At 31.9% G+C, this 23,683-nt stretch overlaps 10 protein-coding genes across 10 annotated transcripts; 4 read left to right on the top strand and 6 right to left on the bottom strand.

Annotated features, from left to right (window-relative positions):
- Nucleotides 1–560: 560 nt before the first annotated feature.
- Nucleotides 561–2,423, top strand: TPD3 (protein phosphatase 2A structural subunit TPD3; the record flags this gene model as incomplete). The annotated part of the gene is made up of 1 exon (XM_011273802.1): nt 561–2,423. The coding sequence occupies one exon, from the start codon at nt 561–563 to the stop codon at nt 2,421–2,423; it is 1,863 nt and encodes a 620-aa protein (XP_011272104.1).
- A 409-nt stretch (nt 2,424–2,832) lies between these two features.
- Nucleotides 2,833–4,383, top strand: SND1 (nuclease domain-containing protein; the record flags this gene model as incomplete). Its single annotated transcript, XM_011273801.1, has 1 exon — nt 2,833–4,383. One exon carries the CDS (start codon nt 2,833–2,835, stop codon nt 4,381–4,383), a length of 1,551 nt encoding a protein of 516 aa, XP_011272103.1.
- Nucleotides 4,384–4,565: 182 nt separating this feature from the next.
- CLU1 (translation initiation factor 3 subunit CLU1) lies at nt 4,566–8,523 on the bottom strand (the record flags this gene model as incomplete). The annotated part of the gene is made up of 2 exons (XM_011273800.1): nt 4,566–8,350; nt 8,499–8,523. 2 exons carry the CDS (start codon nt 8,521–8,523, stop codon nt 4,566–4,568), a joined length of 3,810 nt encoding a protein of 1,269 aa, XP_011272102.1.
- A 585-nt stretch (nt 8,524–9,108) lies between these two features.
- On the bottom strand, nt 9,109–9,695 carry UBC7 (E2 ubiquitin-conjugating protein UBC7; the record flags this gene model as incomplete). Its single annotated transcript, XM_011273799.1, has 2 exons — nt 9,109–9,479; nt 9,599–9,695. The coding sequence occupies 2 exons, from the start codon at nt 9,693–9,695 to the stop codon at nt 9,109–9,111; spliced, it is 468 nt and encodes a 155-aa protein (XP_011272101.1).
- A 601-nt stretch (nt 9,696–10,296) lies between these two features.
- On the top strand, nt 10,297–11,631 carry BN7_5626 (copper fist DNA-binding domain-containing protein; the record flags this gene model as incomplete). The annotated part of the gene is made up of 1 exon (XM_011273798.1): nt 10,297–11,631. One exon carries the CDS (start codon nt 10,297–10,299, stop codon nt 11,629–11,631), a length of 1,335 nt encoding a protein of 444 aa, XP_011272100.1.
- A 630-nt stretch (nt 11,632–12,261) lies between these two features.
- FAR8 (Far8p) lies at nt 12,262–13,950 on the bottom strand (the record flags this gene model as incomplete). Its single annotated transcript, XM_011273797.1, has 1 exon — nt 12,262–13,950. One exon carries the CDS (start codon nt 13,948–13,950, stop codon nt 12,262–12,264), a length of 1,689 nt encoding a protein of 562 aa, XP_011272099.1.
- Nucleotides 13,951–14,357: 407 nt separating this feature from the next.
- Nucleotides 14,358–14,930, bottom strand: SND3 (Snd3p; the record flags this gene model as incomplete). The annotated part of the gene is made up of 1 exon (XM_011273796.1): nt 14,358–14,930. One exon carries the CDS (start codon nt 14,928–14,930, stop codon nt 14,358–14,360), a length of 573 nt encoding a protein of 190 aa, XP_011272098.1.
- Nucleotides 14,931–15,207: 277 nt separating this feature from the next.
- BN7_5623 (uncharacterized protein) lies at nt 15,208–17,628 on the bottom strand (the record flags this gene model as incomplete). The annotated part of the gene is made up of 1 exon (XM_011273795.1): nt 15,208–17,628. One exon carries the CDS (start codon nt 17,626–17,628, stop codon nt 15,208–15,210), a length of 2,421 nt encoding a protein of 806 aa, XP_011272097.1.
- Nucleotides 17,629–18,380: 752 nt separating this feature from the next.
- On the bottom strand, nt 18,381–21,866 carry BN7_5622 (uncharacterized protein; the record flags this gene model as incomplete). The annotated part of the gene is made up of 1 exon (XM_011273794.1): nt 18,381–21,866. One exon carries the CDS (start codon nt 21,864–21,866, stop codon nt 18,381–18,383), a length of 3,486 nt encoding a protein of 1,161 aa, XP_011272096.1.
- Nucleotides 21,867–22,433: 567 nt separating this feature from the next.
- On the top strand, nt 22,434–23,162 carry MRL1 (Mrl1p; the record flags this gene model as incomplete). Its single annotated transcript, XM_011273793.1, has 1 exon — nt 22,434–23,162. One exon carries the CDS (start codon nt 22,434–22,436, stop codon nt 23,160–23,162), a length of 729 nt encoding a protein of 242 aa, XP_011272095.1.
- Between the last annotated feature and the right edge of the window lie 521 nt (nt 23,163–23,683).

The following is a 23,683-nucleotide window of genomic DNA, read 5'->3' as shown; positions in this document are numbered from 1 at the left end:
ATTAATAATTGAAATCCCATACGTTACCCGGTCTCTAAGTACTACAATAAAATTCTCAAATAAGCCAAATTTCCACCAATTTAAACGGGAAAACTAATGAAATGAACAATATAAGCCCATAGAATAACATTTTGGCATCAAATTATGTATAAGATATACGTATTACCAACGTAATTCCTCACCTTTCCCATTTCCTTCTCATACTTATTCCCAGTTTTCTTAAATTTCAATTCTCAAATTTCCGAAAATGTCAAAAAAGGATTTCAGAAAAAAGACAACAATTTTAAATCAACAACAACAACAAAGACAACCAATACACACCAAAAACTAAACAAAACAAAAGATATTCAATTGATTTCAAAAAGATTTTGAACATTTAGATAATTACAACATCTCTGAGAGTTTCAATCAAGCTGATTTTTTGACTTTTTTCCACTATACTTTTTTCTTCTTCTTTGGCTTATCAAATTATTGGTTAAAAGATATTTAACCCATAAATCAATATAAAATCAAATTCAAAATACATCTAAACCTACAAAACTTACAATTACATACACACAATGGCACAAGAATCAAGTGATGATATATACCCATTGGCCTTATTAATGGATGAACTGAAACATGATGATGTTGCTAATCGTGTTTCTGCTATGCAAAAATTAGATACAATTGCATTAGCTTTAGGTCCTGAAAGAACAAGAGATGAATTGATCCCTTTCTTAAATGAAGCTGCCCAAGATGATGAAGAAGAAGTTTATGCTACTTTAGCTGAACAATTGGGTGATTTTGTTCCATTTGTTGGTGGTTCTGAATATGCAACTATTTTATTACCTGTTTTAGAAATTTTAGCTTCAACTGATGAACCAATTGTTTCTGAAAAAGCTGTTGGTTCTTTAAATAAGGTTGCTCAAGAGTTTTCAATTGATCAAATTAAAAATTCATTTTTACCTTTAATTGAAAATTTATCTGATGCAAATTGGTTTTCAAGAAAAGTTGCTGCATGTGGATTATTTGAAAGTATTATAACAAGAGTTAATGATGATATTAGATATGATTTATTAAACATTTACCTCAAATTAACTCAAGATGAAACTCCAATGGTTAGAAGACCTGCTGCAAGTCATTTACCAAAAATTATTAATTTATTAAATAATTCAAAAGATGTTAAAGTTAATGAAAAAGATTGGGAAATTTTAAGTGAATGTTTCCAAAATTTATCAAATGATAATCAAGATTCTGTTAAATTATTGTCAATTGATATCTTGATTGAAATTTCAAAATATTTCCATGATCGTAAAGATAATTCTCATAATCAAGAATTATTGAAAAGTTCTTTAAAATTAATACAAGATAATAGTTGGAGAGTTCGTTATATGGCTGCTGATAGATTTACTTCAATTGCAATCAATTTTGAAGATGATCAAAATAATATTGATGAATTAATCGAACCTTTTTCAAAATTATTAATTGATAATGAAGGTGAAGTTAGAAAAGCAATTGCTAAACAATTACCAGGTTTTGGTAAATTAATTAGTAAAGATGTATTATTAGAAAAAATTATACCTCAAGTTGAAGAATTAAGTAATGATCCTTCAGAATTTGTTAGAAGTTCTTTAGCAAGTGAAATTACCGGATTAACTCCTTTATTACCAAAAGAAGTTGTTATTAAAAATTTATTACCAATTTTCTTAACAATGTTAAAAGATGAATATCCAGAAGTTAAATTAAATATTATTAGTAAATTGAAAATTGTTAATGAAGTTATTGGAATTGACTTATTAGCTCAATCTTTATTACCTGCAATTTCTGAATTAGCAAAAGATAAACAATGGAGAGTCAGATTAGCAATTATTGAATATATACCTTTGTTAGCTGAACAATTGGGAGTTTCATTTTTCGATGAAGAATTGGGTGATTTGGTATTATCATGGTTATGGGATAGTGTTTATTCAATTAGAGAAGCTGCAGTTAATAATTTGGAACAATTGGCCAAAATTTTCGGATCAAAATGGGCAGATGAAGAAATTATCTCAAGAATATTAAAAAGTGATTCAAATTCATTAAACAATTTTGTTTATCGTATAACTTCATTATTTACTTTAACAAGATTAATTCCAGTTGTTGATGAATCAATTATAATTGAAAAAATATTACCATTTATTGAATCTTTAGTATCTGATCATGTTGCAAATATTAGATTCAATGTTGCAAAATCTTATCTTGTCATTTCCAAAACTTTATTACACAAAGATGAATCTTCAAAATTATCTAAAAAAGAACAATCTGAAGCAATTAAATTTATAAATGAAAAAATCATACCAAAAATTGAAATTTTAAAGAAAGATAATGATACTGATGTTAGATATTTTGCTAATCAATCATTAAATGGTATCAATTCATTATTAGAATCTACTGAAAATTGAGTTTTTCTATTCACTACCTCTTCAAATTTCAGTTCCAATTTCATAAATCATGACCACGTTATACAATCATCCATATTTTCGTATTATATATAAATGCTTTTATTTTCCAGAAATGCATCTGTTGTTTTTTTGTTCCTTTTGATTTTTCAAATAAAGTCTTTTATTAAATGAAAGAAATGATTAAAAATATGTTATCTTTAATTGTAGTTTGAATCGTTTTGAATCTTAGTACTATAGTTAATTTTACTTATACTGATTACATAATATACGACGTTCCCATAACAAAAAGTTCTCGAAACGTAATCATTTAAAGTGTGGACAATAATATGGACATTGGACACATAATGAATTGAAAAATAATTTGATCTTGAAGTTTTACACATTTATTATATATATAAACTACAAAAAGATGGCTGATTTGATCAAGGGAAGATTCCGTAAGGATATAAAATACAAGGCTATTATTGATAAAGTCATTAGTGGTGATCGTGTGGTCACCCATATCTATTTTGATGATGGTGAAGAAGCTGAATTATCAACATTAATTGCAGGTTTTAGAACCCCAAGATCTTCAGATCCTAAAAATGGTACTGCTGCTGAACCATTTGGTGATGAAGCTAAGAAATATATTGAAACTAGATTAGTTAACCAAAAAGTTTTCGTTCAATTCGTTGGTACCAGTTCAACTGAAGTTCCAATCATTAAAATTTATCATCCAGCTGGTAATATTAGTGAAAAAATTATTGCTTCTGGTTTAGCTGAAGTTGCTGACTGGCAATCATCTTTAATTGGTGCTGAAGGTATGGTTATCTTAAGAAATGCTGAAAAGCAAGCTAAAGCTGGCGGTAAAGGTTTATGGAAATCATTAGTTAAACCAACAACTACAACATCTACAACCTCTAAATCAGCATCAACTTTCAAGATTGGTTCCACAATTGAAGGTACAATTGATCGTATCATTTCACCAGATGCTTATTCAATCGGTCTACAAAATGGTACACAACAAACTGTTTATTTATCATCAATTAGATCTCCAAGAGCAACAGATCCTTCAGCTCCTTTCTTACCACAAGCTAGAGAATTTGTTCGTAAATATATCGGTAAAAAAGTTTCCATATTAACTGATGCTTTCAGAAATGAAAACCCATTAGTCACTATAACTTTACCAAATGGTAAAAATTTAGCTGAAACTATTGTTTTAAACGGGTACGCTACAGTTATTAAACATCGTCGTGGTGATGATGATAGATCAAGTGCATGGGATGCTTTAATTGAAGCTGAAACTATTGCCACAAAAGAAAAGAAAGGTATTTATTCTAATAAAGTCCCAGAACCTGAAAAAATCATTGAAGCTTCAGAAAATTCTCAAAGAGCCAAGATTCATTTAAGAACTTTACAAAATCAATTGAAGATCCAAGGTATTGTGGAATATGTTATTAGTCCAAACCGTATTCGTATCTTATTACCACGTGAAAACATTCGTTTAGTCTTGGTATTTGCAGGTTTATTATCATTATCAAAAGAATCTCCAATCTCTCAAAAAGTTATTGATTACTCAAATAAACATATTTTACAACGTGATGTATCAATTGAATTATTTGATGTTGATAAAGTTGGTGGATTCATTGGTAATTTATATGTCAAAGGAAATAACCATCCTTATCAAATTGAATTATTGAAATTAGGTTATGCACAAATTCATGATGGTTCTGTTTCAAAGACTAAATTTGAAGATCAATTTTATGATGCCGAAGAAGAAGCCCAAGATTCAAGAAAAGGTGTTTGGATAAATTGGGATCCTGAAGAAGAAGAACGTAAATTTCAAGAAGAAGAAGAAAAAAGAAGAGCAAAATATGAAGAAAAAATTGCTAAAACTAAGAAAGCAAATGCTTTTGATGATGATGAAGATGATATTTCTCATTTACCTGAAGCTGTTAGAAAATTAGTCATTAAGAAATGATTGAACGATTAAGATACTTCACGTAATATATGCATATACATCTACATATTGTATGGTTTAAATCAAAATGATTACGCTTTAATATACTTCCATATATTTAAAGAAATGTAAAACTATGTTCTTGAAAAACTTAATTTTGAATAATTCAGAATCTATGTACAGTGGTATTTTGTTCTATATATCTATTTTTTGTTTTTCTTTTTGTTTTTTTTACTTGAACCAGCTTGGCCATTAACAAAAGCTAAAACTTCATCAACACTCTTTGATTCGAACTCTTTCTTTGTTTTGATTGATTTGTTTGATTTACCAACGGTTTGAGTTTGTGCTTCAGCTTGATTCTTTTTGGCTAATTCTTTCATTCTTTGTTTGGTGATTTTTTCATTTTGACTTTGAACACGCTGATAAGCTGTAAAGTTATCAACTAATAATTTAGCTTGTTTAGTCAAATAATGTTTTGGACCAATGGATATTTTCAATGCACCATAAGCTTCAGAAGCAGAATCTAAAGCCAATTTGAATTTTTCATCAACAGCAAGAGCATATGAATAACGGTATTTTAAGAAACCATAGGCATATGAATCTTTACCATGAATTTTAATAGTTAAATCTATCAATTTGTTCAATAATTTCAAAGAAACCTTATTTAAACCAATTCTTTCTAAATAAAAGATAACATTAGTGACAATTGAAGAAAGTGAAACATGTTGAGTGGAGAAAATTGTACCCCAGATTCTAGTTAATAAACCATAAATTTTAACCATATTAACAACACTACCATTTTCAATTTCCAAGAAGGCCAAGTTTAATAAAGCAACAAATGTATCATGTGAATCTAAACCAAAAGTTCTTTCACTAACAGCAACACTTCTGCGTGAAAGTAAAGTAGCTTCACGTTTCAAACCTAATTCTTGATATAATTGAGCTAAAGTAGCATATAATTTGGCAACTTCTGGATGAACTTGACCGTATACTTGTTCATACACAGCAATTGCTTCAGAAATCAAAGCTAAACCTTCTTCTTTCTTAGATTCATCTGCTTGTAATAATGATTGACGACCAAGTTCAAAAATTTGTTCACCCGCTGTAGAACGAGGAATTGAATCTTTAATGATTGGTGCCAATGAAACATCTTGTGCTTCAAACACATTCAATTTCTCAGATGAAGCAGGTGGAGAAACGGATCTACTTCTCTTTGATTTCTTTTCTTTAGTTAAAACTTGAACATGTGCTTCATAAGCTTCTTTGGTAAAGAAATATTCACGTTGTTGCCATTGAATACCGAATTTCAAAGCAATTTCTCTTTGTAATTGAACAGGTTTGACAAATTTGGCATCCCAGTTTTCTGGTAAATCATATCTATACCAGACTTGGACATCTTTAAAAATAAGTTCACGAACAATTTCTGGGGTCCATTTAGTGAAAGATAAGTCTTTTTCGTTATAGAAATCAGATTGTTCAATGATGGCTTGTGGTGTTTGGTTAAATGATGAACCAAGTAAACAATTGTGGAAATGTGAAACTAAAGCTGGAACCAAATCTAATGGTAGTGATAATGCTTGATCCCTCAAGACGTGTTTAGCAGCACGTGCAATTAATTCTTGAATAACAATTTCATAAAAGTATTGGAAGTGTTTAGATTCAGCAACTGGATAAGCATCTGTATCTTCTTCTTCATCATCAAGTTTCTCTTCATCTTTGTCATCATCTTTTGGAACCTCTTCACCTCTTTGTAAAGCTTCGGTCTTAGCTTTCAATTTAGCTTCAGTTTTCTTCTTCAATTCTTCTAATTTCTTTTCATAAGCTTCACTGGCTTCTTTATTTTCAATCAAAGTTTTTTCTTCGGATTCTAATGAAGATTTAACTCTTTTTTCAAGCTCTTGAGCAATATAACCCAAGTATCTAATATTAATACCTGATTTATGCATTGTTGAAGATAAATGTGCACCATCAATTGGTAAGATGTTACCTAATGAATCAAAAGAATCCAAGAATGATGGGATCAGATCAGATTTAATGAATTTTGATAAAGCACGAACATTTTCATCAGTTTGACATTTGTCAGGAGTGAATAAGATTGGTTCATCATCAATGACCAATTTTGGATTTTCTTCACCTTCTTCTGATTTCTTTGAAAGGTCAACACCTTGTTTTTCAGCTTCTTTGTTGATCAATTCCCTACCTTTAGTAGCAAACCATTCTTGGACAGCTTCAATTCTGGTAGTAAGTTGTCTATGTGGGTATGAACCTTCTTTTTCAGGGTGATAATGTTCATCTTTGAATTCAACATCTAATGGAGTGGTGTTGAATAAATCCAAAACATATTTACGTCTGTCAGTACCGTACATACCTTTAATTTCGGCATTTGTAACAGTTTCACCATCACCATTTTCAACTTTAACACGTTTGTAATGGATAGCCTTTCTGATTGGATCTAAAGCATTAACAAATTCATCGTTTGATTTGTAAGTACCTGAAGCATCATCGAAACCATAATCAATTTTGGTTAATGGTTCACCATCGATTAATTCAACTTCACCAGTTTCTTCATTTTTAACTTCTTTTGGTTCAGATGAGGTGAACAGACCTGGGACTGGAGTTTGACAGACAACTCTTTTACCAGCATAATCAACAATAGTAGTCAATAAAGTGTAAATACCTTTAGCATCAACAGAGTTCCAGAATTTAATAGCTTTTAAATCTTGGTTGGTGGAAGCTCTAGCAGCTAAATTACCACCTCTTGTTTCAAAGAATCCTGAAGCATCAACACCAAATGAGAAAAAAATACCGTTGTGTAAAAAGATTTGATCAATTGAATCATCAGTTGGGTTCATTGGGGCAATAGCACCAGTTAAAACAGCCAAAGCACCTTTAACAGCATTTGAAGTGAACTCATAAGCAGTTTTAGTTAATAAACGTTCTCTAATGATACGATCTGATAAAGTGGCAGTTGGGAAATCTTTAATTGATTGATATTCATCATTGAAATCTCTTTGAGTGTTGTCTTCAAATTGTGTTTTACCAAAATCTGGAGATGGATTTGAAGCTTTAGTAATCCATGGGTTTGCTAAGAATCCAGTTTGAGGTCTTAAAAAGGTGATTGGATCGATTGAATTCAATCTATCAGTATTTCCTTTAATTATGTTTAAAAAGTTCTTGGATGATTTAGAAATCAGGTCATACAATGTGAATGATTGATTTGAATTTTCACGAGGAGATGGATCAAATCTTGAACTTGATGATTTATTAATGAAAAAACCGGTTGTTGAACCTGTGACATGTAAAGTTTCACTTTCAAATGTTTGTACAACAATATAAGCTAAATGACCTTGTGACTTGTAGTTTAATGGGACAGGATTCCAAGAGCTCAAATGTAAAGCACGAACAGCAGGAGTGACAATTGTTTCTGGAGTGTAATAATCAGCATTTAGTTCACCAAAATAATTATCAATAGCTTGAGTAATTTCAAGTTCTTCATCAGCGGTTGGTTTTGGAAGTTCTTTAGCTTTTGGCTTTTCTTCTTCACCTTCCTTAGCTTTTGATTCTTCGCCATTGGCAGTTTCTTTTAAAACTTCTTCTTCTTTTTCAGATTCAACAGTGTTTTCCAATATTTTACCTAACTTCAAATCATTAATTTTAGAAACACCGGAATTTAAACCAAAAGTTTCAGGTTCATTTAAACCAACAATATCTCTAGTTTTAGCAACATGATCTAAGATAGACTTGGCAGTGTAGGTCTTTGGTTTCAAATCTAATTGAATAGATTTTTGTTGGACACTTGAGACTAAGTCAGCCAATAATGTCTCTGGGGTTAAGAGTTGGGATTGTTGGAAAAGATCAAAGCTTGTGATATGATGAGCTTCTGGAACGACACCAATGTGTTGATAGACGTCATTGACGGTTTCTGTCTTGAACAAGGACAGTTCGATAGGCTTAGCGCCTTTCACACTGACATTCACAGTCAAAGTATCTAAATATCATCCAAGTTAGTAATGGGAAATTCGGCCACAAAAAAATAAAAGTCAACACAAAAATCTGGAGTTGGATCTTGATACCCAATGAAGTAACATAAGAAAGTGAAGCGCCAGACTCAGTGAGTTGACGAAGGGGTTACATACCGTTTTGTGGTTGTTCTTCAGCCATTTTGAGATACGACTTGGTTTCAATGTTGTGGAATTGTAATTAATGAGTCAAGACAGAATCTTTGTATGTTGAAAAATCGTTGGACTCTTTCAAGATTCAAACTGGTAATTTTTTTCGACATTGGACCGATGCGGGCACCGGAAGAGGAAAAATATATACACGTGACGCGTCATGTGATAGTAGTGTTATATTGGTTTTAATCATCAGTGATGATTTAGGAACAATAAGGATCGTACTTACCACGGAACTCTCAAATAGTCTACTATCTTCTATGACAGCAACTTTATGAAAGGTCTGGGACCGATACTCAATTGATGTTCAATGAAAATTTTGTTATAATAATAAATTCATGATGCAGGTATTATAAGTTATTAAGTTAGTTACAAATGAAACGATGAACAGTTCAACAATCCATAAAATATTAATCGTTAATTAGTTTGTATAGTTTATCTATAGTTATGAAATCATACCATGTAAGGTAGATAAGATCAAATCCGCACATCAAAGCTAAAATGAAGCAGCAATCAATAATATTACTAGTAGTTCTTAAGCTGATTTAACTTCTATTTCATCTAGGAATTTTTTTCACAGTCCTAAACTTCTGCGAACATCTCTTCTAACTGTTCTTTCAAACTCTTTGCGATCATCTCTCCATAATTTACATGCATCAATGTTTGCACCACTCTCTATATTAGGTTCACTTAACATACTAATGACACTTAATAAAATTTTTTCAACATTCTGCACAGGGGACCATCTTTCTTCAGCACGTTCATATTGATGTGGATCATCACCAGGTGGATGTAAGATTGATATGCAAACTTCACCATTAGCATAGATATTTGGATGTAAAATTGCTGGTGTAAATACTAATTTCGGTGGTGATAAAGGATAATCAGTTGGAAATGTTAATCTTGCTGGGAACACACCATTTTCATAAGGTGTATCTTGTGGACCTTCCAAAAGACAATCCCAAACGAATAGGTTACTGTAATATGATGATTAGCACTTGTTTCCTGTCAAATTTAAAATTATTCTAGAGAATCAAAAACGGTTAATTTCACTCACTCTTCACTAACTGGTCCCGCGACAATTCCTTCTGGCGAGTCTTTTGTCAATTGCTGATATTCTTTCAAAAGACGACGCTGTGCAGTATTGACTCTTGGTGGCATTATGAATGTCAATACTCTGTTTCTTTGTATTTTAGTATGTACTTCAGTTTTATGTTGTTCAATATCGATTATCATGAAATGCTTCACAAGATCAAAAACGAACACTGATACGTTTCAGAATTCGCGGGTAGCCATTCTTCAGGTTCTGGTTGGCGACACACTTGATGCTGCCATTTTGTGCGTGTATGGAATACTGTCAAATTTTAAGAGAACAATAATAAACTTTCTTTACATTTTTTAGTGCCACAAAGACGAACGACACAAAAATGCTCATCTTGAATAGTGACACAATTATTTTCAAGAACGGATATATTCTCATCCATTCTGAGGATGTTCGTTTACCCTTTTTGGGCTTCTGACCATTAAGACTTGCGGTATTTGCACGAGCTGCTTTTGCGTCTTTATCAAAGAACTATATTTGGCTAACTATTAGATTTCATATAAATTCAGGGAAATTCCTTGATAGGAAATTATTGCTTTTCTAAATATTTAACTACATTATCTGTTTTGATCATATTTTTATTATTATCCTAGAGATTTTGCTAATTTATTATTATCAAACCAAACAGTACTTGCAATTATAGCTATTATAGATTAAAGAATGATTTTATTACACAACGAGAGATTAGCCTGTGAGCAATGTATCAGAGGTCATAGGGCTGCTGACTGTCAACATTTGAACAAATCATTAATATCAATCAAGGGAAGAGGTAGACCACCAGCTAAGGATTTAAGTGTTAGATATAAGGTTGATCCATTTCCAAATATTATTAGTCAAACTTGGGAGCCAATTGAAAGTAAAAATGGTCGTGGTAGGCCTGGTGCTAAGAAGTTTTGTTTCCATGTGGATCCAGAAACTCCTGTTGAAACTTACCAAGTTAAATTAGGCAAAGGGTTCCTGGTTATTGGTCCATATGATCCACCACCAGATTTCAAATACCAAGGTGCATTTAGAATCAGAAGACATGTTAAAGGAAGAACTGTTATTTCTCCTATGAACACTTTTGGTGAAAGTTCTCCAAAGAAAAATGGTCTTCGTTCTCAAGGTGCTGGTGTTCGTAAGCCAAGAAAATCAAGGGCTAAGAAGCATACTAAAACAGAAGCTCAAAACGCTGAATTAAACGTTGCACAATCTGTCAATAACAATGCTGCTAATCAAACTTATCAAGTTAATAACCAATTACAACCACCACAACCATATCCACAACAGTTAGATAATCAGTATAATGGTCAATATCAATTCCAGGTTCAACCACAAGTTCAAGGTCAACAGCAATACACTCAAAATTTTGAACAATCACAACCTCAACCACAAACCCAAAGTAGATTTCAAATTGATCCACCAGATTATCTACAATATGCTAATCAACAACAAGACCACACTTCTAATTTCTTCAAATCCATTGACCAAAATAGAGGTAATAACAATACATCACCGGGTAATAATAGTGATGTTACAGCTGTTGAAGATGATACCTTTTCATCACCTTTTGACGAGTACCCTGTTTATGATAATAGAAATAATGGAGGTATGGATCAAAACCAAAGAGCTTCAATTTCATCACAAAGCTCTAATATCACTCTGACTGGTGCTCCTGATTTTGAGAATACATATTCATCACTGAATTATATTACCACCCAAAATAATATGAATGATCTGGAGCTTTTATCCGACCTTGATGCTGATCCTCATTCTGGTATTATCAATCCAAACCAATTTGATGCTGGTCCTTCTATTGATCCTTCAAATGTTCAACTGAATTCTGATGATTTTGGGTTTCAGCAGCATTTAACTGTCGGTGATGAGTTTTTAGCATTTGAAGAAGCAGCTCTTAGAGATACAGATAAAGAATCAAATCTTCCATCTACATCTGTCAATACTTTCCTTGGTGAATTACATCTCACTGATGATTTATTTGGTCATTATCCTCATTAGATTTATCAGTAATGAATTGGATATTATTGATACACTGCTGGTTGAAGTATTTCATTAATTCATTTGCTTTATAATCCTGTTGTTCTTTGATATATTATCAATAACATTTCCGTTTTACTTACTTTTCTTTTCAATTTTCCTTTTTCAAATATTTTCTTTGTTCAATTCTCCTTTTACTTTGTTTTAATAATTGTGATTTCCTATAATAATTAGAGTTATACGTTGATTCTTATGAAGGTTTAGATTTAACTTGCTTTTATATACCTAGAGTTCATTATGCATGAGAGCTTTCTAAAAGATTAGATTAAAAGACCGTTTTTGCATTAGAGTTTGCATAGATTTAAAGATTTTCCAAGATAAAATTATAATTTAATACACTAATAACTAATATGATTGATCTATTTGTTGAATGGGTTGGTCTGTCGCACCATGTTTTTATTTATGATTTTTTTTTTATTTAGATATATTAATTTGATATATTTCCTTTTTTTATAAAACTTCATGCTAGTCGTTCGTAGAGTGATTTATCTGATAGTAACAATTTTTCTATAAGTGTGATGAGAAGTTTTTTTAAAGCGCAAATATTATTCATCGACTTACATGAATTCCTTAAACATTCATCACTTTATATTATTTGAAATTAAACCCTCTAATTAAACCATCCTCACATCCAACAACAACGTAATTATTATCTAAGACAGTAGCTGAACAAACTGAACCTTTGAATATTTTTAACTGATTAGGCCCCAAGTGACTAATATCATCAAATAAACCAAACAAGTTTAATTCTTCAAAAACTTGATCAGTTTTACCAGATGTATAAATTTTAATCTCTCCATTATCCAAGATGACTATGATATGATTTTTATTTAAGCCAGTTTTGATAATTGGTGAATCATAATTTTTTTCAAAAATGTTTTTCTTGATTTTTGTGTCAAATATTAAAACCTTATTTTGATTTATTGTAAATATAAATAATTCATTTTTAATCTGGAAATTTGAAATTTCATCAGACTCTTTAATATTAAAATGATATATTGGGGTTGTACTTGTCCCATCTTCTTTATGAATTTCACATGAATTATCTAGGAATGTAACTATATCACCATCTTGATTAAATCGAGCATGGTCAGCTTTTATTGGCTTGAAAGTTTTATCTGCTTGATACCTCACTTGATTTTTACTTGTGTCAATTTTATTCAATGAGACAGTCTTATCTGAAACGATTAATAATTTATAATCTTTATAATCCATAGAGCTTGGTTTTGCATTCATATGAACTGGATGTGTTGGTTTGCATTTTTGCCACAATTTAACAGATTTTGAAGTTGAAGTTATAAAAGAATTATCATCAATACATTGAATATCAAAAATTGGTTCGGTTTCACCTGTAAATGTTAAAGCTGGTCTGACATCATCAGATTCCACTGCAAAATCTTTAAAATTCCATAGTTTTATTGTACCATCATCACTAGAACCCAATATATCACCATTTTTAAAAGATGAAACTGCATTAATTGTAGAGACATGAGTTGTAAGTATGAATTTTTGCCATTTTTTATGATTTGGTTTTGTAATTTGTGAAATTGAAGCTGAATAATTTAAGTTTGAAGTAGAAGAAGAAGATGAAGATCCATCAGTTTCTGGTTCTCCAGTGACAGTTTCTGCATCTGATTCAATTGAATTAGGTTCATCATTGAAATCATTAAATGGTTCATTTGTTACTACTGGTGAAGCCACTTTGGTATTATCTTCTTGATTTAATTGTGGTACTTTCCTTTTTGAAGTGTTATCAACTGGTGAATCAATTTGAATATTTGGAGGTGGCTGGGATGGTGATAATTGTGAATTTAATGGCGTTTCAACAATACTATCACTCTCCGTTTGACTAATTGCAGAATTTGCTGAGCCGAAAAAGGCACGATTTTTATTCAGTTCTAAATGTGCAGTATGATCAATTGAAGTATGACTTAAGAGGTAACTGATTTCTGTTAATTGACTTTTCAATTTCTCTTTTGATTTGGCTAAAGGATTCAAATCAACATTATTGAACTTAATTTTAGAAACATCATTTGATTTTGTATTAACTGTCTTCAATTTACCATCTTTTTCCAATGATGATCTCAATTGTTTGACTTCTTCTTTTAAAGATTGATTTTCACCTTCAAGACGTCCAATTTTAGATTTCAATTCACCTCTTTCATTTTCCCATTGTATTCTATCTCTGTCAATAGTGGTCTTTTCCCTTTGAAGATAGTGTATTATTCCTGGAAGCGTGTACTCTGGTTGCTGAGGCGGTTGGAAGTTGTGAGAAGCCATGACAATATAGTCTTTGATTCTGTGCCTGTAATTCAATGATAACAAATTTCTGGCTTTGTTTGAATGCTTTTTAGGGGAAATAGGAGTTTCTTATATTCCTTTGTTTATATGGAAATGTCAACTTTTGATCAAAAATTCCGGTGTCTGAACCGACCATCAAGAATCCAGACAAATCATCGACAAAAGACAACGACGAGAAAGACTAATTACAATAGGGACAAGGACATATCTACAAAATCATCAGAATGTATAAGAATTAATATTAATGACAAGGTTACCAATTTTATATACCCTCAAATAAACAATCCCATGTTTATTTGATATGTGATGATCTTCATATTCATATTTATATTCATATGGTTTAATAAAAAGATACAAAATAACAGCAAAAAGAAAAAGCACACAACCTATTCTTGTTTAACACCACCATTACCAGCCTTTTCAGCTTGTTCAATAGAATGTTTATCAGTTTTAACAGTATCTTGACCACCAAAACCACCAAACATTGAAGCAGCTTTGAAAGGTCTTTTCAAATCGCCACTTGCAGCTTTACCGAAAACATGAATTTGAACAATGTTTGATTCCAAAGCAGATTTAACTGGTGAAATGGATTGCATAACTAATGGATTGGTGTATTTCATGTATAAATGCATAAAAGCCATCATGGCTAAACTGGTGTAAACACCTTTAATAGCAGCTTCAACTTGTTTCAAATCGTAATCTTTAACAGTAGTAACTTCTAATTTTTCTTCAGTTTCACCAGCCATGGCATTTGGAGGTGTAACGAATTTTAATGTAGTTAAATCATTCTTTCTGTTGATAATACTCTTTGTATAGAAATAAACACCTAATGTGAATAAAGTAGCAGTAACGAATGCAGCTCTAACATAGAAAACAACATTTGGATCCTCAAAGTTCAATTTTTTGGAGACTTGCATCATGATCAACATGATGGCCAAGTTGGAGATGGCTGGATTCATTGTGTATGGGTTTTGGTTTGATTAGTTGTTGATAACCTTTGTTGAGTTAACAATAGCGGTTAATGGAAATAAAATTGAATTGTGTGGGTTTAAAAATCAATCTCGACGTTTTTTTTTCTTCTCGTTTGGTTTACGGCCACCTAATCAGATTTTTTTCCCGTTGTGGCTTAGTCAGCAGAGTGTGGATGTAAACGAGTATAGATAAGAAGATTCTAGAAGATACTACAAATAAGCATTGGTCATAAAGACGTATATGTAGTATGTATATACCAGGTGTCTACCACGGGTTCATAGTGTTTTCATCATCGACTCCCCAATTACGATGTGCTAGAGAACTAGGAACTTGTAGACTTTGGAACAATTCATCGTGTCTATCGTTTCCAAAACCTTCTTCATTATTATTATTGTTTCCATTTCTATCCCTCTCTTTTTCACGTTCTTCATCATCGTCATCATCATCTTGCTCTTCATCATTATACTCTTCATTCTTTCTTTCATTTGCCTCATCTTCTTCTTGTTTTTGTTTTTGTTTGGCCTTTTGTTCATGAATTTCATCAATTGAATCTATAATTTCATAAGGAAGGAATGGTTGATATTTAATAGCTTTAGCCTTATCAATACCACCAAGACCGGCACCATATTCATTAACTAGTTCTGGAATTGTAGGTAATGCAACAGGGAAATCTTGACTTGGATTTAAATATAAGAAATCATTACCTTGATATAGTATATTTGGTCTTTTTTGATCTTCATTTTTAACTTTGGATTGAATTTTCTTGGATAAAGTTTTTGGAAATTTTTCTTCATCAACTTCATATCTATATTTGTCAATAGTTCTCATTAATTGAGCAGCATTTAACGATTGTAAACTCTCAAATATAGCAAGTAAACTATCCTCATCTCTAAGAATTGTAAATGTTTGTAACCACTGTAATAACTCATAAAAGACTTCGAAATGAATCTTTAATATCGAAAACAACGAAGTATGATAGAATGCTAAATCATTTGGATCTTTAACATTACCGTTATAAAATGCCACTTTATTCAAGACTAATGGATGTTCTTCAGTTATATTTTCCTCTATTAATGTATATGGGAATGCTTTTAATAAATAAGTATCAATATCAGGTAATGAAGGTGATTTGTTATTTGATCTTGTCCAATCTTCAATAACTGACACATTTAATCTTATTTGTATAGCTTGTGCTCTTGAAAGATATTTTTTCTGTGATAAAACTCTATTAAATAAAGTTATTGATAACCAATAAAATACAGATGAAAAAGTCTGTTGTGTAATCAATGGATGAACATCATGTAATTCTAAAACATAAAGCAAAGCACCTAAAGTTTGTGTGATCTTGATCGGCGATGGTTTTAATTGTTCTTTAACTGATGGAGGATATAACATTTTATAAATATCATCAAATGTTGATTTTTGTTGTGATTTCTTCTTGAAAAAATTCCAATCATTTTTATAAAGAGTACCATTAATAACTGGTATATTGACAAAATTTAATAAACAATCATCAATTAAATCATTCAATCTAAATTTAATTGAATTTGTTAATTCAATAATCAATGATTGATATGTTATAACTAAATCTTGCAATAATCTTGGATATCTTTTGAAAAATCCATCATCACGACATAGGTAATAATAAAGAAAGTTTATAACTGATAACCAATAACTTTGTAAAACAATATCACCTTGACTTTGAATACTGGTAACACCAGATTTTGAAGCTGTACTGGCTCTAATTCTTGTAAATGCTAAATTTAAGAAATTCTCAACTAACAAATCACTTTTCTTCGAGTGATCTGCATATCTAACACATTGATAAATAACTGCAGCTGGATAGGTAGTCTTATGTGCATGTTTCTTTTCTAATTCGAAAATTAAATCTAAAATTGATGGAATGTCAAAATCTGAAAATATAATGTATTGATTTTTTTGTAATTTATTGAAATTAAATTCATCATCAAATAAGGCATTGGCTGTTGTTGCTGCTGTACCTGCTGTAAATGCATTTGAATCTTGATATAAATTCGTATCATCTGTAATGTTCAACCCGGCAGTTTTCAACCTTATGTTATCATACAATTCATCTTCTTTTTCAGCACTTGGTATAGCAGCTGCCTTATAAAACATATCTTCACTATCTTCATTGGATTTGTTTTTATTTTCCAATAATCCATGTTCTTCAAAAAAATCATACATTTCTGAACCTGGTTTAACTAAATCGAAGACGGTTATACCATTTTTACCTTCAGCTTCTAAATTAGCACCATGGTTCAACAATTCTACAACAATTCCCTTATGTTGTAGCCATACCGCCCACATCAATGGTGTATATCCAAACATTGCATCTGGTTTGTTCAAATTCTCAGCAGATTTTGCTAGGATAATTTCCACAGCTTCTTCATTATCAAAGACAATAGCATAAGTAATTGGATAAAGACCACTATCATCTTCTTTGTTCAAGTATTCGTAAGTCTCTTTGTTCTTCAAAATCTCCAATAATTTTTCGTTATCACCTTCAGAAGCTGCTATGGATAAGTCAATCAATGGATTTGAGTTCCCAGTAGACTGGAGCAATTTCAATGCCTTCTTAGCCGCCTCTAACTGAGCAATCTTAGGATCCACACCAGTAAGAGTGGTGGAGATGTTTTTCACTGCACTCCAAGGGTCTATTTCCATCTTTCAAGTTTAGAATTAACGGCTGATTTACTTCAATTGTTGAAAATTCCAGAATTTGTTTACTTATTTAGTCAAAGCCTTTATTCACATTTTTGTCTTTCCGATTAAACTCTTTAATAAAAATAGACTCTTCGCGGAATTCAGACAAAAGTTCAATTAAGCGCTAGTCTTAATAGTTAACGTACATTAACTTCTCTGAATACCTCAGGGTTGGCTCAGAAAGGACTGTGGCCCTAGCGTAAGTATTACAACTTGATGCTTCACAAGTTGATCATCAAGATCAAGCTTATGTTTTTGGCATCTCAAATATTAGAAGTTACTATACAGCCGAACACCGTACTCAGACGTCAATGGTCATACGATTAAAGAAAAGCTGAGTATTTGAGACTAGCTAATATATAATTTATACCATTGAATATATGTACCTCAATCAATCACAAGTCCATTAGACACTCACAACCAGTTCATCTCATGAATTTAAGGAAAAATTAGCGGAAATATCATTTGTTTTGGTGATACTCGAATTTCTCATTTATTCATCTTTGTGTCACTGTTGTTCACTGGGTAGTAATGTTTTTTTGAGGATCTGCATGATTTTATCAAAATTACAATATTTCATCATTCGATCGAAAATATTCATGTTTTCTACTAAAGATCATCAAGATAAACTACAGTTGGGTTCAAGTTGAATGTGACTATTGAAGAAATTAAGGACCTTGAATGTGTTGAATATTCTAGTATCATGGGCACTGTTATTTCTTATACACGGATTTGAATCTTTTAAGTAAGGTCCCCCTTCTTTTAAGGGTACCCAGGGTCTCATTCTGTACTTCGTGTACCTCATGATTTTTATATGGTAAATTAACGTTTGATTGATTTTCACCTTGGTAATTAGCATTATTTTTTGGAAACAAGAAACCCCCAAGACGTGAATTACCTCGTTTCAACTTTTGCTTATCTTTATTCAAGTTCTCTTTATTAGCTGCATCGTTTATGTTCTGGATGCTTTTGTTTTCAGTATTGTTCACGTTATGATTTTTTCTCTTGTCATTTGCAAATGAAATAGTTTGATCTCTTATAGAGTCAACATTATTTAGACTTCTATTCCTTTTCAAAGACGCAAATCTCAAATTTCTTGTTCTGTACAGTACAGATAAACTTCTTTGGCGACCGGGAATAGGTGTAGGTGTATAATCCTCCACTGCTTTAGTTGTTCTTAGCCTTTCATGAATTGAAGATGCCATGGATCCACTGGTATCCGAGAAAGCAGAGTCCCTAGAGACCGGATATCCATTTGATATATCTATGAAATCACTTTGAGTAGCATCAGTTGTATTCGTCATTTGGATTATTCTTCTTGCATCAACCGTTTCTGTCGATAAAACCTGTGTTTCACTTGGAGGCTCAAATTCTTGATTAAGAGCAAAATTACCAGCATATTCATCCAAAGAAACTCCCGAATCCATTGAAAGGTGTTGTGAGCCAATCCTTTTACCACGTGAAGTCTTTCCTCTGAATAATGTATTACTCCACGATGATTTGACGTTATTGCTTTGTTCGCTGTCATGAACTTTTGAATCTAGAGTATTTTGGGCAGACGCATCTTTCAAGCTGCCTGAACCTTTTGATCTAGCAGTGAATATTTTTCTTATAGTCCTAGATCTCCCAATAGGGTTTTTCTTATCCATAAATCTATTACTTGTCTTCCAATAATTCTGGCTTAATTTACTTGTTTCTGTATCCGTTTCCGTAGTACTAGCTTTGAAGTTTGCTGAAAGAGTTTGTGAGCTCTTATCTGTAGTTGATGGGGTTTTAATGACTTCTATAAAATGCCTGTTTGCTTTTGGTGTATCTTTTGATTTGGTATGAATACCAGCATCTTCGAACAACTTTGCTGTCACCGTACCCGGCGCAGATATCCCAATATTACTTATAACTTCACTACTTGGATTAACAACATCAATAATTTCTCTTTCTGGTCCATCTTCAGTATCAAGATTATTCTTTTTGTTATCATTAATAAAAGCAGATGAAGGCCTTGATACTGAATTGATTCTCGTGGAAATTTTAGATAAAAAACCAGTGCCAATTCCCCCATTAGATGTAATTGATTTTGGACTAGTAGGGGGTTCAATTTCCTTTTCTTCATGTTTTTCAGTAGTTGATTTTGTAAATTTAAACCCATATTTTTTGTTATATTGAGATATGGCGCGCTTCATCCCTTTAGAATATGAAGCCGACTTTGGACTAAATGAAGAGTTTGGCTGTAAATCACTACTTGTATGTGATTTAAGAGATGGAACCTTGTTCACCATACGCTCCAATTCACCTGATATGTTATCATCTATTTCGAAAGCTGAATCTAAGGACTTTATCCAATCAGCCTTATCTTTAAAATTTTCGAAAGTTTGTTCATTTAAAGATGAATCTGGAAAATTCTTATCAAAATCATTTGCAAGGATATTAATCAACGAAGATCCAGAGTAGACAGCTGATGTTCCAGCAAATGGTTCAAAAGCAGATGCAGTTTCTGTATTCTTTATAGACGGTTCTTGGGCAATTAGAGGTGTGTCATTTTGGTATGAAGTATCAATAAATCTATCATCAGCCCTTTCATCTAATTCTGGAGAAGTGATTCCTGAATGGAAATTAAAAGACGATTTTAAGTTCCCAAAGTTGTAATCTTCGACTCCCTTTACCTCTTCTTCTTTAGGACCTTTAGAATTAGCCCCACTGGTCCAGTTGATATTATCTTTCTGTAATACGTTTTGATTCATTGAAGCTTTGGGATCATAGCTTGGTAATTGTAGGCTTTTATCTAGTATTTCGCCTTCCTTGAGATCAGGAGAATCCAACTTTTGATTGTAGTTGAAGTATATATTATTATGTTGCATATTTGGTAGCTTATAACCTGGGTTGTTTGAAATTGGAGATGATTGATCACTCTCAATCACCGATATAACTTCTAATGTATCTTTGTTGAGATTCATCAGTCTTGGGGTTGATGCCATTGATCTTTTATCTTTTGAGACGGAGCTTGATGGGTTGAAATTGGTGCTCTGCAGAGACAATATCAAATTTGTTGGCTCTTCGAATTTGGATTCCAGTTCTTTCTCATGGTATATGTCCAGCTTTGTTTTGACTTCATCGGAAACTGCTGGAACAGATGTATCACAGGCTAATAAACTTTTCCAAGATCTTGAAGCATTAAAAGGATTGGATGGAGTCTCTTGTGTTGGAAATTCTTGATCTGAAGTGAATAATGGTTCTTCTTCTACTTTAACCTCGGGAACGTCCAAAAATTGATTAAAAGTAGTGGGAAAGTCTTCATTAGATTCAAGTTTTGAGGAACCAATCTCACCATTTGATTGATACAGCGTATCGTCATCTATAGTATCTTCAACAATATTGAGTAATGGTGGAGCAGTTATGTTAGCTGTAGTATCAGGATCCGCCAAATATTCGTATTGTGATTGGGTACCAACTGCATCAATAACTTGTTGTTCATCTTGATCTTCCAGTTCCTTTTGTCTATCTCCATCTAGATCATGTTCCTCATTATCTATTTTATTTCTATTGGGATTTTTTGAAACATTTAAATTGGAGAAGCTAATAAGTGGTGTCTGAGACCTACCATTGATATTATCTATACTTATAGCACTATTCATAAACATAGGTTCCGATTCTTCATCCGATTCTCTAATAGCATCTAATTTGGCAGGTGTATTAAAAGTCGATAGCAGCAGATAGTCTGAGTTTAAAGGACTCCCAATATCATCACTGGACCATTCACCAGACTCCATAATTTCAGTATCGTCACCTTTATCATTTTCATCATTTATTTGTTGAGTACTAGAATCTGAAGATTTTCTAAAAATATCTGTAAAACTAACAGCAGTATCTGGGTCTGGTACACGAGCAGCAGCCCTTAAATCATAATTATCGAATTCTTCATCTTCATTGGCATCACCTTCAGACTTTTTGGGGGCTTTTTTTATGGAAAAGAGCTTGGTTAGACCAAATCCTTCAGAAACATTAGATACCGCAGACTTTGGTTCATGAAACAATTGAGGATCAATATATCTTAAATCTTCTTCATCTGGTTGGGCTAATTGTTTTCTTTCTTCCTCCAGTGCTTTTGCAATCTCTTCTTCGGTATATTTCAATGACTTCTCAACTTTGATCTCACTGATCATATTGGTAATAATATCATCATTACTGAATTTTCTTGTACCCATTTTCAACCAGATGTTTGTACTAAAGCGGTTTACAAACCACAACCACCTTCTAACTCAATGAACAACTAAGGGCGTACTTTTGTGAAAGTTGAGACACTGAGATACTTAGCCAGTACTTGGATAATCCACTGTAAGAAATATTGAACTTCATATTAACCAACTTATCGATTCATAAACAAAAATCATTGTTAAAAAAACACCAAAATTGTTTAATGCTTCTGTACACAAAAACGTAAACAATAGGATTTTCTTTATCAGTTGGTCGGATCTAATTTTGGTCAAAGGCCGGATTTCGATGTTTGATCTGGTGTATATTGAAATTTCTTTTGCCAGCGCTTAATTAAGAATTAGTTTCAAAAGTTCTAAAACATTTTGATTTGAATAGTTGACACACCAGTTTTAAGTGAATCACGATCGTTTGACAGGTGTTATCTTCTTACATTCCATTACAAGCTCATACAAGTTGTGTTTGTGTGTTTTTGGCGGCAACATAGTATCAAAGAGAGATTAAAAATCAAAAGATAACGGTGATTTAGCAATTGCAATTACGAGATTAATAATAGAATTATGAAACTATTACAACTATTTATAATAACGAGTGTATTAACATTTGAAACTTCAGCTCTGAAAGGTTTCAACAAAAGAGCCTGGGATTATGGTACTTCAGATATAACAAATTATTTTAAAAATGATAAAGATGAAAGTACGAAATCTAGTGAAGAACAACAAACTAAAGAATCACCTATACCTGAGGAACCCAAATTAAGTCCATGTTCATCCACAAATCCGTTAACTGGTGGATTTTTTGATCTATCAGAATTAAGTTCAATCAATCAAGAAAATATAGTGGCATGGAGTGCCAAAGGTCATGATTATAATAAAAATTTCACATTGGGTGTATGTTCATCACCTTTAAAACCAAATGTTGAGGTGAATAATAACTTTGATGGCCATTTTGCTAAATATCAAATAAATTCTAGTGAAGTTGGTGGGTTTTATGTGGATGAATTTGGTGATAAGTTCAGTATTGGTAATTTTAATTCCACTCCAGTTTTCAGAGGTAGAAAATTAACTTTAAGTTATCATAATGGTAGTTACTGCCCAAATGGTATTGATAAGAAATCAACTTTGCTTTCATTCATTTGTGATAGAGAAATCTTATCAAAAGCAACTGTTTCATTTGTTGGTGTTTTACATGATTGTGATTATTTCTTTGAAGTTAGAACAGTACATGCATGTCCAACGGCTCAAAAGGCAGATAATTTAGCACTGATATGGATCTTTTTATTTATGTGAGTATCTATGAATTTGAGAATTTATAATTTGGAAATATCAACTAACAATTTTTATTAGATTCTTTGCTGCATTCTTGGTCTACTGTAGTGGTGGGTTCTTATATAAGAGAATTGTTTTAAATCGTCGTGGTTGGAGACAAATGCCTAATTATGGGTTCGGATCTAAAGTGACTTCAGCATTATCAGGAGGTGTAAGTATATGATTTAAGATTAAAAATAGTTTTAATCAAAAGTTTTGTTTAAATATTAATAATAATTATAAAGGATTAAATTTTAACATTATATTTTTAGTGGTCAAGAAGAAATTCTTCTAGAGGTGCAATTAGTTTGAATTCAAGTGATAGATTTGGCTTCATTGAAGATCAAAACGACTTGATTGACTCATTAGATGTCGAGAATGATTGATCAAAGTACATATATATAGACCATCAATATTAATATACCATACAACGTCTTCATTTCATGCCCTAATTTTTTGTAAATGCTGTCACAATTTTTTTTTACCCGTCCTGTGTCACGTGG

This window comes from Wickerhamomyces ciferrii, contig 00223 (assembly GCF_000313485.1).
Source record: "Wickerhamomyces ciferrii WGS project CAIF00000000 data, strain NRRL Y-1031 F-60-10, contig 00223, whole genome shotgun sequence".
Classification (NCBI taxonomy): domain Eukaryota; kingdom Fungi; phylum Ascomycota; class Saccharomycetes; order Phaffomycetales; family Wickerhamomycetaceae; genus Hansenula; species Hansenula ciferrii.
The sequence above is the reverse complement of the archived record's forward strand: the minus strand, read 5'-3'. Positions and strand labels throughout refer to the sequence as shown.